Genomic DNA, 12,378 nt, shown 5'->3' with positions numbered 1-12,378 from the left:
ACTAGATCCTACCAGTCACCGGTTGTGGGAGCAGCATATTTCCTCAGAAAAGGACGAAATGCCGACTTTCCATCAGTTGTCACAATTTCTTGAAGTTCGATTTAAATCATTGGAAATGATAGAAGACCAAACAAAGTCACATAAGTCCAAATCTTTTCTCGCGACAGCGTCTGTATCTTCGCTCAAATGTACCTTTTGTAGTGGCGATCATTACATTTTTAGCCGACTTCAAAAAGAAGGAGGTTATCAATTCGACTGTATTTTTTTTTTTTTTTTTTTTTTTTATGTGTGTTACCGCGAAACTCGGCCCCTGGTGGTCCGATTTTGATAAAAATTATTTTAATCGAAAGGAAGTGCTTGCAGGTGGGTCCCATTTTTTTGTTTTTTTTTTTAAATAACTAGAAGACTAGTAGATTTTGAATATAGCTTCAAAATTTGTTGCGGAAATTAGGGACATTTTTGCTTTCAGCGCTTACGTAGGCTAAACTATAGGACCTACATAAAAATGATGTATGGCGAATTGTAGCTCTTTAAATGTGCTAAATAAAAGTCCGCGATAGCATATATCTATCTTTTATAGTTTTCTCACAATAACCATTTTTTTCTTTAGAAACATTAATTAAATTCATGCCCTATTTCCGACGCTATTATTCAAGTTCAGTATTAACCCTTATGTACATAAATATGTTCATTATCAAGAGAATTAAATATAGATTACATTTGCAATTGAAACTATATCATTCTGTCTAATAGTTTAGGAGATATCGTAAGAATAAAATTACGCGGAAACGAAAAATGCTACATCGCGTTACAATGAATAGCACAAATTTGATTTCTGGGCTTACGTAGGTCAAACTATATGACCTACATTAAAATGATTTATCGAGTAATTATAGATCCTTAAATTTGCTAAATAAAAGTCTCAGGTGGCATATATCTATCATCTATGGATGTCTCACAAAAACCATGTTATTATGAACAAACTTCGATTAAATTGCACACGAAAAACAGCGTCGTAAGCTTACGGCGCTATTATATTATATTCGATATGAATCCTTATCCAAATAAATATGTTTGATGGCTAGAGTATTAAATGCAGATTACATTAGCCTTTAAACTATGTAATTCTGATCAATAGTTTGGAAGATATTAAATTATTAAAAACTACGCGCATTCGAAAAATGCTACTGCGGCGCGCGGCTGGACAAAATTAAAGGCACGCTACGATGTATTAGTTCGTTAATTTTCAATTTGTATACCGATTTTGATAATTATTTCATTGTTTAAAAGATAAGTGGTTATCTGGTGTATTCTAAATTAGTTTTTTTCAATGTAAAGATTTTGTGAGACAAGGCCTAGAACAAAGAATTGAGTTTGTAAAGTCCAATAACTTATGTTTCAATTGCTTAATTCCTAATCATTGTGCCAAAATGTGCTTGAGAAGCACAAGTTGTAATATATGTAAAAGGAAACATCACTCTTTACTACATCCGGGTAAGGGTGAATCTAGAACGGAAGAACAACCACCTAAGGAGAATATAGACAACCTTGAAAACAAAGACATTGCTACCCATTTTGTAAGTCAATCTGGTCAGGTACTGCTAGCGACAGCACTGGTGGATGTTTCTTGGAAGAATGGTTACACACACATTTACCGTGCTCTACTTGACCAGGGGTCTCAAGCCTCATTCGTAACTGAGGACCTCGTTCAGTCAGCAGGTCTTAAGAGAGTGAAGGTCAACGGTGAGGTTTCCGGACTTAGTAACGGGAGCAAATTGCGTACCAAGTACGTAGTTGATTTGGAATTACGCTCTCGGATTGAACCACAATTCACTTTATTCGTAAGGGCCTACGTTTTAAAGAAAATAACAAATTATTTACCAACCCATAAAAGTACAGTGAGCAACTGGCCTGAACTCGAGTCAATCGCTCTTGCTGATCCCGAATTCAATGTGCCGAACAACATTGATATTTTACTGGGGGCCGAGGCTTATGCCAAAATAATTGATGACGGGTTACTGAGAAACTCAACAGGAGCTATTGCTCAAAAGACAAGGCTCGGTTGGATTTTGTCAGGAAAATTATCTGAAACACTACCTAAAATAGTTATAAATATGCATGTTTGTGATTGTGATAATAAACTACTACGAAGATTTTGGGAAATAGAAAGTGATACTAATGTTTCAGAGCGAAAGCACACTAAGGAAGAAATACAATGTGAGAACATTTACAAAAATACAACAGTGAAAACAAGAGATAACAAATACAAGGTTTATCTTCCTTTTAAAGCAGGTTGTGAGAATCCTGTCGAAATGTGCGGGGAGATAAAGGAAATAGCAATATCTCGATTTTTACAGCTGGAAAGGAGGTTTAGACGTGATGACAATTTGAAACAAGAATACACTAAGGTCATTCATGAATATTTACACTTGGGTCATATGGAGCTAGCCAATACTGATACAAAACAATCAATTTACTTACCTCACGTGCCGTTATTCGAAATGATAAGGACACAACTAAAACTAGAATAGTCTTCGACGCTTCGGCAAAGGGATCAAAGGGATGTTCGTTGAATGATACCTTACTTATTGGTCCTACATTGCAAAAAGATTTGCGTACATTGATATTGCAATGGAGACAGTACGCAATCGTTTTAGCCAGCGATTTAATTAAGATGTACAGACAAATTCGCGTTACCGAAGAACATACGGATTATCAAAGAATAATCTGGCGAGATAGTCCAGATGAAGAGTTAAAAGCATATAAACTACTTACTGTTACATTTGGAACGGCCGCTGCTCCTTATCTTGCAGTACGCACGCTTTTACAGACGGCCGAAGATGGAATTAATGAATTTCCGTTAGCTGCTGAAATCACAAAAACATCTTTTTACATGGATGACTTACTTACCGGTTGTTATAGTGTTGAGGAAGGTATGGAGATTTACAATGAAATGAATGCATTACTAAAAACTGGAGGGTTCGAATTAAGAAAATGGTGCAGTAATTTAAACGAGTTATTGACAAAAATGAGTGAAAATAAACCGGACTTGAAGGAAACATATGAAATTAAGTTTGATGAAATTATAAAAATATTAGGATTAGTGTGGGATAGAAATTTAGATGTATTTACATTTTCCGTTAATTTACCACCCATTGAAGATCGAGTAACTAAACGAAAAATACTATCAGATATTGCACGCTTGTTCGATCCATTTGGGTGGCTTGCTCCGGTAATAGTAACTGCGAAAATATTTTTACAAAGGTTATGGCTGATGTGAATTGAATGGGATGATCCTTTACCTATTAATGTAATTACTGAATGGAGTATTTATAGAAATGATTTGATTAAGCTACAAGGTATTAAAATAGATCGTTGGATTAATACTTACCAAATCAGAACTAACGTCGAACTTCATGGATTTTCCGATGCTTCCACGGCCGCCTATGCAGCTGTTGTCTACGTCAAGGCGTTAGATGATGATGGAAATCCTAAAATAACGCTTTTGGAAAGTAAAACTAAAGTTGCACCTCTTAAACAAATTTCTGTTGCTTGTTTGGAGTTATGTGGGGCTCTTCTTTTGGCTAAAATGCTTTATCAAGCCGCAATCCATTTGAAAATTCCAATGGGGCAGATTTTTGCATACACTGATTCTACGGTTACATTAGCTTGGATAGAAGGACAACCTATTAAATGGCAAACTTTTGTGGCCAATCGAGTCACGGAAATACAAACCTTATTGGACAATTCTGCTTGGCGGTTTGTTTCTTCAAGCGACAATCCTGCAGACCTAGCTTCGAGGGGTATACAAGCTGATGATCTTGTTGCTTCATCACTGTGGTGGCAAGGCCCAACCTGGTTAAAAGAAACACATAAATATAAACAAACAAATGCCTCATACACTACAACATTAGAAGAAAGAAAACAAAGGGTTAAACATTTCTGTGCGAACTAGAAGAAAAACCCATTTATGAACGATTTTCAACTTTGAATAGAATGAAGAGAGTACTTACCTATTGTCGGCGATTCCTTCTTTTGAAACCTGAAAAACAATACACAGAGTACCTTAGTACTAAAGAATTAAATGAAACAATGCAAATGTGTATAAAACTATGTCAAAGACAAGATTTTATGGAAGAAATAAGGGACTTAAAAGAGAGCGGTATGGTGAAGAAAAGAAGTAAACTAAAGACATTATCTCCTTATTTAGACGAAAATCAGATACTTAGAGTCGGAGGACGATTACAAGGAGCTACTATAGGTTCAGAAATAAAACATCCTATACTTTTACCCCAACACAACCACCTTACTACACTGGTTGTCAGAGATGCTCACATTAAATTGCTTCATGGTGGAAATAGATTAATGACAAACTTCTTGCAAAACCAATATTGGATTATAGGATTAAAACCGTTAGTGAAGAAGTGTGTAAGAGAATGCGTAGTATGTGTGAGACATAAAGGAATGGTTCTACAGCCAAAAATGGGTGAACTTCCTTCTGTTCGTATCACACCTGGCAGACCGTTCAAGACTTCAGGCGTCGACTTCGCTGGTCCAATACAGTTGCGTACATCTAAGGGTAGAGGCCATAAAGCATTTAAGGGATACATTTGTCTTTTTATTTGTATGAAAACAAAAGCAGTACATCTTGAAGTTGTAAGTGATCTTACTAGTAAAGGTTTTATTGCAGCTTTCAAGAGATTCACATCCAGAAGAGGACATTGTTCAGATGTTTGGAGTGACAATGGATTAAACTTCGTAGGGGCTGCAAAGGAGTTAAAGGATAACGCTAACATTCGTTGTTCAAGTGGTATGAAGGATATAGTTGAGTTACTAGCGAATGAAGGCACTATCTGGCACTTTATTCCACCGAGAGCCCCCAATTTTGGTGGCCTTTGGGAGGCTGCGGTCAAAAGTGCCAAAACTCATCTTGTTAAGGTCGTTGGAAACTCAACGTTGACATTTGAAGAGATGACAACTCTGCTATCACAGGTCGAAGCGTGCTTGAATTCTAGACCCATCTGTCAACTAAATGATAATCCAGATGATTTGTTTCCACTAACGCCAGCTCATTTCCTCATTGGTGAGGCAACTATGATAATTCCTGAACCAGACCATGAGAATACAAGATTAAGCGCATTAGATAGATGGACCTTAGTACAAAAAATGACGCAACAGTTTTGGAAACGCTGGTCAACAGAGTATCTGCAAGGACTACAGAGAAGACAAAAGTGGCAAAAATCTTCAATGTCTCCCGATGTCGGTCAATAAAGGAAAACGACTTACCTCCAGCCAAATGGTTGTTGGCGCGTATACTAGAACTGATTCCCGGACCTGACAAGGCTGTTAGGGTGGTTAAATTGAAATGTAAATCATCTATCTTAACAAGGCCTACCAACAAAATTATTTTGTTACCTAGAGATATTAAATTACACGAAGACGCTTAATACCTCATGGTGGGCGGAAAGAACAAGGTTCTTGGTGGGCGGAATGTTGGCGCCGTTTCCGCTACAGCAAAATAGATGGCGCTGTATGTCTATTAAATCGCGATTGTTAAAAATTTGTCTTACCAGTTATATACTTCCCGCGTGTCGCTGATACTTTGGTATATGTTTGGTTGGTTTTCTTTGCGTTCTTGAGGTCGTTTGAGTTCTGTAGTATTCGTTCGTTCGTTCCGCTGTTGGTTGTTGAGTCGTCCAAATTCCGGACACACGTTTCGTAGGAGTGTAAACAGATGATTTCAATCAAAATAATTAAAAAAAAAGTCGTATGTAACATATATGCATGATTTGGATTTTTCGAGAATAGTCCCGATCAAATACAGTATGATAGTGTCGTATTTGTGTCGAAATTATCAAAATTAAATTAAAAAAAAAATTAACATGCGCTATGGTTACTTTGTATTTTAATATAATTTTAACTCGGGTTTCCTCCTTCTCTTTTTTTTTTGTTTTATTAATATTTAAAATTCTGAGGGCATACCTGGATTTTATATCCCGCTTCTGAAATGTAAAGAAAAACTCCAATCCACTGCACTTAAATACTTTTATTCCAATTTTAACACTTTTATCGGTTCACTAACACAGTTTCCACCAGACAACTTATCACTTCGACGGTTGTCCAACGATTGGCCGAGCTCCTGACTCGATATTCAAAACACTGTTTCAACCCCACCACTCTCAATCTTTTCGCCGGAAGTTGTCACAAAAGAGTGACGGGGTCGAGTAGTGATGCCATTTCAATAAATAAAACTACCTTTTATAAAATTATTACATTACTCTATGTGAAACAAGCAGAATGACATTCTGAGAATGTTTATTTACTTAAAAAAAATAAAGGTGAAAAGTATCGGAATTGATTGATTTTTTGTGATTGAGCGATTACATTGTAAAATAAATAAATAAAGTGAATTTTGAAATTCGTAATCACAGTAATGTAAATAATGATCAACTTATCAAAGGATTTTAATGAAAATGGCACTGTTAGATTTAATGCAAATTTACAAAAACGTATTTTCGAAAAAGGTTGCACATTGTGTGTTATAAGAGTGAAGCTGAGACGCAGTTAGTGCATTCAAGGGTTTACAAAAAGGTCGTTGAAGCTTTAAAATATTCAGAATTGTGAGTGTAACTATAACTTTATTTGATAGTTAAATTTAGTGTTTCTAGCACATGTTGTTTTTTCATCATCTCCATGTCACTATCCTATTTAATGTGGGGTCGGCAACAATTTTTCGAACTCCAGATCGATCTATCATTTTTCATTTTAACAGGCTTTCAATTCATGTAACTTTAAACGAATCTCATCTACATCTTCCTATATAGTCGTATTACTACCGACTAGACGCATGTAACCGGTTCAAAAGTTCAATCAAAAATCACGTAGACTTGAATTATGGAGCTATGGCTCAACAAGTAAATTGGCAGCCCATGGCTCACTGCGATGTACTATAAATATGTGAACCAACAAGACACAAAACTGACTCTCAGCTCAAAATACAAATCTCTATGCTGGTACAAATTGAGATGAGATACAAGTGAACTGTGAGCTGATTTGCTGTCTTATTTTAATTATTATTTTATTATCTGTGCCAAATTTCATCGAGATCCGTTGAGCCATTCTGGATATATCTTCAAACAAATATTCATCCATCTAAACATTCGTATTTAAAATAGTAAGATAACAAGGGGTGCTTTTAATACCAACATTCATATTTTCAGTTCACACAGAACAAGCAACTGTGCTACATGTGCGAGAGACGCATGACATCTTTTATGCGTTTAATGGACAACCTCCAGCTGGCAGTGGAGGTGCAAAGAGTGTATGCGTGCAGCGCTGATATGTGCGATGAATATAAGGTAGGTAAATACAAAATTACTTGTTGTACAAAGCAATTTTCCACGGGTTTTTTTTAAAGAATTAAATACATAAGAAAATTAACTTCAATTGTGTCAAAATAACATATATTGCACCCTTTTCTTAACAAGGGGTTTTTGCTTCATATTATATATATATATATATATGTATATATATATATATTCATATTATAAGGTTGCAAACGAGCAAGTGGCCATCTGAATTCAACAAAATGGAGAAGCGACTGTTGCGCATAGACATTGCAGATGCGATTACCTACTTTTGTTCGACGTAGGATGAGACAAACAGAAAGTTTATTTCCTATGCATTATCTTCTCATTCTTTCCTTATAAAAAAAAGGGCTATAGGACAAGAATATTAATACATGCTAATGCTCGCGACTTTGCCCACGCGGGATTAAATAAAGTAAAGGTAGCCTATGTGTTCTTCCAGGTTATGTTTTACATGTATACCTAAGTTCCGGAGATATCTTTAAACAAACATCCATACATCCATTCATCTAAATTTTCGCATTTATGATATTAGTAAGATTTTCTTTCATTTTTTACAAAGAAATATAATGCAGGAAAATCTTAATGTATATCAAAATGACTTTATAAAATTTAGAAACAGAATGCAATTGTACAGAACAAATACATTGGTTGTGGATTCTCTCGAGGTAAGTAAACCGTCTTTATATCTTCAACTAGCTGTTGCTGAGACTTTGACAAAGCAGAATTTAAAAAAAGTTGCCTTAGTTTCTCTTGCATACATCAGCTACTTTCCACAAAAAATCCAATCAAAATTGGTGAAGCCGTTTAGCAGATTACAAATGCTGACTTGCGAACAGACTGACCTAGAGGCACTACAATATGCTTCTTTATCACTTTCGAATATGTGCAAACTAGTTTTATATTTTTGCTCAATATGTCGAGGATTTTTTAACATCTAGTCGGGTTTATAACTTCAAACTTACGTGGTTTTTACTAATTTACGGGGTGCCCGTGAGCTCAAACAGCTTATCGTGGTAAGAATACCTTTTATTACGAACAGTATATCTAGTTAGGTTATTAAATTGTTTGAAAATTTTCTATTAAGTCTTAAGTCAACTTATACTATACTTGGTGTAGCCTGTGATTCCGTATGCGCGGAATTATAAAAAACTTAATAAGTAGCCTACGTATTCTTCCAGACTATGTTCTACATCTGTGACAAATTTCATCAAGATCCGTTGGATTGGAGATACCTTCATTTTGATATTATTAAGATTCTACACAGATGTTTCAATTTTATGAACTGTATATTGTTAAATTAAGTAAAAACAATAATATTATTGTTGTAGACTCCAGGTCCACGGTATCCTTCAAATACGAAACAACAATATCCGTAAGCAATATTTTATTATGAACATTTTTATTTTTATTTTATTTTTTATTTATTCAGGGTTGCCAACAAAATATGTTACACACAGTTATACATAATTTAAAACATAAGTTTCATCTAAGCGTAATCTTAAACATATTTCAATTACAGGCAAACACAGCATTCATGTAATCAAAGAGAGTATCACAATAACAAAACTATAAATAACATTATACTTATACACATCTAAAGAGATCCAAAACAAAGTGCAGTGACAATCAAAAAAAAAAAAAAAAATTTAGTAACATGTAATGAAATATAAGCAAACAGAATAAAATGAATATATTACTTATCCGGTTTTAAGGAAACAGTTGCATTAAGTTTTTTAAGAAAAGATGACACTGAATCAAAGAAAATGTCTATATCCGATAACTTATTAATCGTTTCATTAAATTCACGTGAAATTCTATTGATAGGTGCATTCCTGCCTACATTCGAGCGATAACGGCGAATCATCAACATATCTCTTTTTCTACTATATCTTTTAGACGCATGTCGAGGGACTAGCAACTCAATCTTGCTGATTAAATCTGGAGCTATAGCCATACCATTTATAATTTTATAAAATAATAATATATCTGTTACAGTCCTACGATGATTTAAAGACGTCATTTTAAAACGATCTAATCTGTTTACATAATCGAGCTCGCGCGAGCAGGTCTTATCTTTATAGACTAAATACCTCGTGAAACTTTTTTGGACTCGTTCTATTCTATCAATGTGACACTGATACATTGGATTCCAAACAGGAGAGGCGTATTCGAGCACGCTCCTTACATACGCGTTATAGAGTATTTTTAGAGGCAAAATAGTTTTGAAGTCCCTGCAGCACCTTTTAATAAATCCTAGAGTTCTGTTTGCTTTACCGACCATGTTGTCGATATGGTCTATAAATGAGAGCTTAGAATCTAAATGAACGCCCAGGTCGCGTATACTGGAAACTTCATGCATTACCACATTATTTACCGAATAGGATGTAGGAAGAGGCCGAGTTTTTTTCGTGAATTTTATATGAAAGCATTTTTTGACGTTTAAAACCATCCTGTTTGATTCGCACCATCTCTCAATAGCGTTTATGTCGTCCTGCAATAATTGAGCGTCAGCTAAACTTTGTACACATTTATAAATTTTAATATCATCAGCAAACATTGAGCAGTTGCTATTCTTTATAACATTAACGATGTCATTTACAAAGGCTAAAAATAATATAGGACCTAAGTGTGAACCTTGAGGCACGCCAGATGCAACAACAAAGGCCTCTGATTTAAACCCACCTGTGACTACACACTGTCTCCTATTACTAAGGTAAGAATGAAACCAATTTAAGATCACCCCATGCACACCATAGCTAGATAACTTCTTTGCTAAAATATTGTGGTCCACCTTGTCAAATGCGCTGCTGAAGTCAGTATAGATTGCATCTACTTGTAATTTAGAGTCTATGGACGTAGATATATCATTAACGTATGATACCAGATTGGTTATAGTCGATTTCTTTCTACTAAAGCCATGTTGTTGGTGTTTTAATACAACGTTCAAGTGCGATGAGAGAACCGGAGTTACTAAAGATTCAAAGAGTTTAGCCAATGTACAGAGTAATGACACAGGACGATAGTCTTTTATATTTTTTCGATCCCCTTTTTTAAATATAGGAACAATATGCGCAACTTTCCAAAGTTCGGGAAAGGTGCCAGAGGATAAAGATGCATTGAATATAATTTTTAACGGAAGGGCAAGGTATTGAGCACATCTTATAATGAAAAAAGGCGGTATCCCATCGGGTCCGCATGCTTTATTAATGTTAAGTTTTTTCATAGTGTCACGTTATTTCTTTTTTTTACGAGGGAAAAGGAAAAAAAAATAAAAGTGACAAAAATTAGAAAAGAATATAAGTTATATTAGTAACTAAAATAATAAAAAAAAATAAAGATCAATTTTATAAAGAAATTAAACTAATAAAAGGGGGTTCCGCCAAGGTCTGGCCCTGTTCCTGAGGTACCGCACGCTCCTTGCTAGTTGTAACGCGCTGAGCCTGGGTGCGAAGCGATGCCAGGAGTGAGTAGTGATCGGTGGTCGTTAGGCTATATCAAGCCAGTCGTGAGCTGAGCCTGGTTGCGAAGCGATGCCAGGAGTGAGTAGCAATCAGTGGTCGTTAGGCTTTATCAAGCCAGTCGGCCGTCGGATGTAGATGTTGTAAAATTCCAAACTTACTCCCTGTAATGGACATGGCACAAATTGAGGCACGGTTATAAATTCGTGCCCGGCAGCCGTTACTAGTTTTAACCGAAAGCGAAGCAAGGACGGTACGTAGTATAGCTGTTCCGGGCCGTTGCAGTCTTACAATTATATAGAAAAGAGCAAAATTCATATTTAAATAGGAAAGCATAGCATGGTGAAATGAAGTGAAAAAATAACAGTGAAATAATAAAATATATTTTGCACAACTTACCCAGTACGGGGAGCAATTCTTATTTCGATAAGAAGTAAGAATTTGGTATAAGATTAAATAAAGATATAAAAATTATAGGTTATACAGGGTCGATGCCCTTCGCATCGAGGTCAAGGTAAAAAGTGACAGTGACAAGTCGTAAAATCAACTGACAGCTCGCGCCACAGAGTCATCAATCCGTTCAGAAATGTCAGCTTATTGAATTTTTGTAACATACGTTACAATAGCTTTTATGATGTCTGCTTCTGTTAATTCCAAGTGAGTTAGTGTGTTTTGTGGAAATACACATTCGCTTAATGAAAAATCTTGAATTGGGCTATCGGTTGATGGTGTAAAGTTAGAAGAGAAATGTTGAGCAAATAATTCACAGATATCAAATCCCGAGGACGCAGTGACATTGTTCAGCTCCATTTCAGAGGGTAAGACAGATGTAGCAGACTTACATGACTTCAAATAAGACCAAAGGCACTTGGGATTAACACGGATGTTTTGTTCTAATTGTGATATATAATTTTTGTAGCACCTTTTAACGAGGGAATGTACCCTTTTACTTAATAGCCTAAATTCAGACTCATCCCGCGGGTTTTTGTACGTCTGTAGACGGCGTCTGAGTTTTTCTTTTTCTTTTATCGTTCTTATAACAGATTTAGTGAACCAAGGAGGGTATTTAGTATTACGAGGATTACGAGTGGGAACTGTTGAATCTATTATTGAATTTAATTTAACATAAAACAAAGAAAGCATGAGATTTACATCTGAGCCACAAGATTTAAAAATATCTAACCAGTCAATTGCTTTAAATTTTTCAATGACTTTATCGTAATCAGCTTTAAAAAAGTTAAACTTAGAGGTACTCTTAGGCTTTAATGTAGAGTATTTAATGGATTGAAAAGCAATTTCGACAGGCGGATGATATTCATCAACTTTGGAGATAGGATCTAGACATTTTCTCACGATACAGCCACCTACATTACTGCTGCATAAGACTAAATCTAATATTTTGTTATTACAGTTAGTAATGCTATTAAATTGTTTGAGACCATTTAAGGAAAAAAAATCCATAAAGGCATAACCTAGGTTGTTTTGGTAATTATAGGGCGACAGACCATTCATCGCAGTACACGAATCATTCCTCCACTCTATAAACCCTA

General features: G+C 35.4%; 1 protein-coding gene across 1 annotated transcript; it reads left to right on the top strand.

Annotated features, from left to right (window-relative positions):
• The first annotated feature begins 4,482 nt into the window (after positions 1–4,482).
• LOC123722968 lies at positions 4,483–5,271 on the top strand. The gene has a single exon (XM_045685516.1). It carries the CDS (start codon positions 4,483–4,485, stop codon positions 5,269–5,271), a length of 789 nt encoding a protein of 262 aa, XP_045541472.1.
• Positions 5,272–12,378: the final 7,107 nt, after the last annotated feature.

The sequence above is a fragment of the Papilio machaon genome, chromosome W, assembly GCF_912999745.1.
Source record: "Papilio machaon chromosome W, ilPapMach1.1, whole genome shotgun sequence".
Lineage (NCBI taxonomy): Eukaryota > Metazoa > Arthropoda > Insecta > Lepidoptera > Papilionidae > Papilio > Papilio machaon.
This window is presented reverse-complemented; position numbering and strand designations above follow the sequence as displayed.

Bases quoted from the DNA above. Each gene is read 5' to 3' on its own strand.
- LOC123722968 (XM_045685516.1), top strand. From the start codon at position 4,483: ATGGGTGAACTTCCTTCTGTTCGTATCACACCTGGCAGACCGTTCAAG.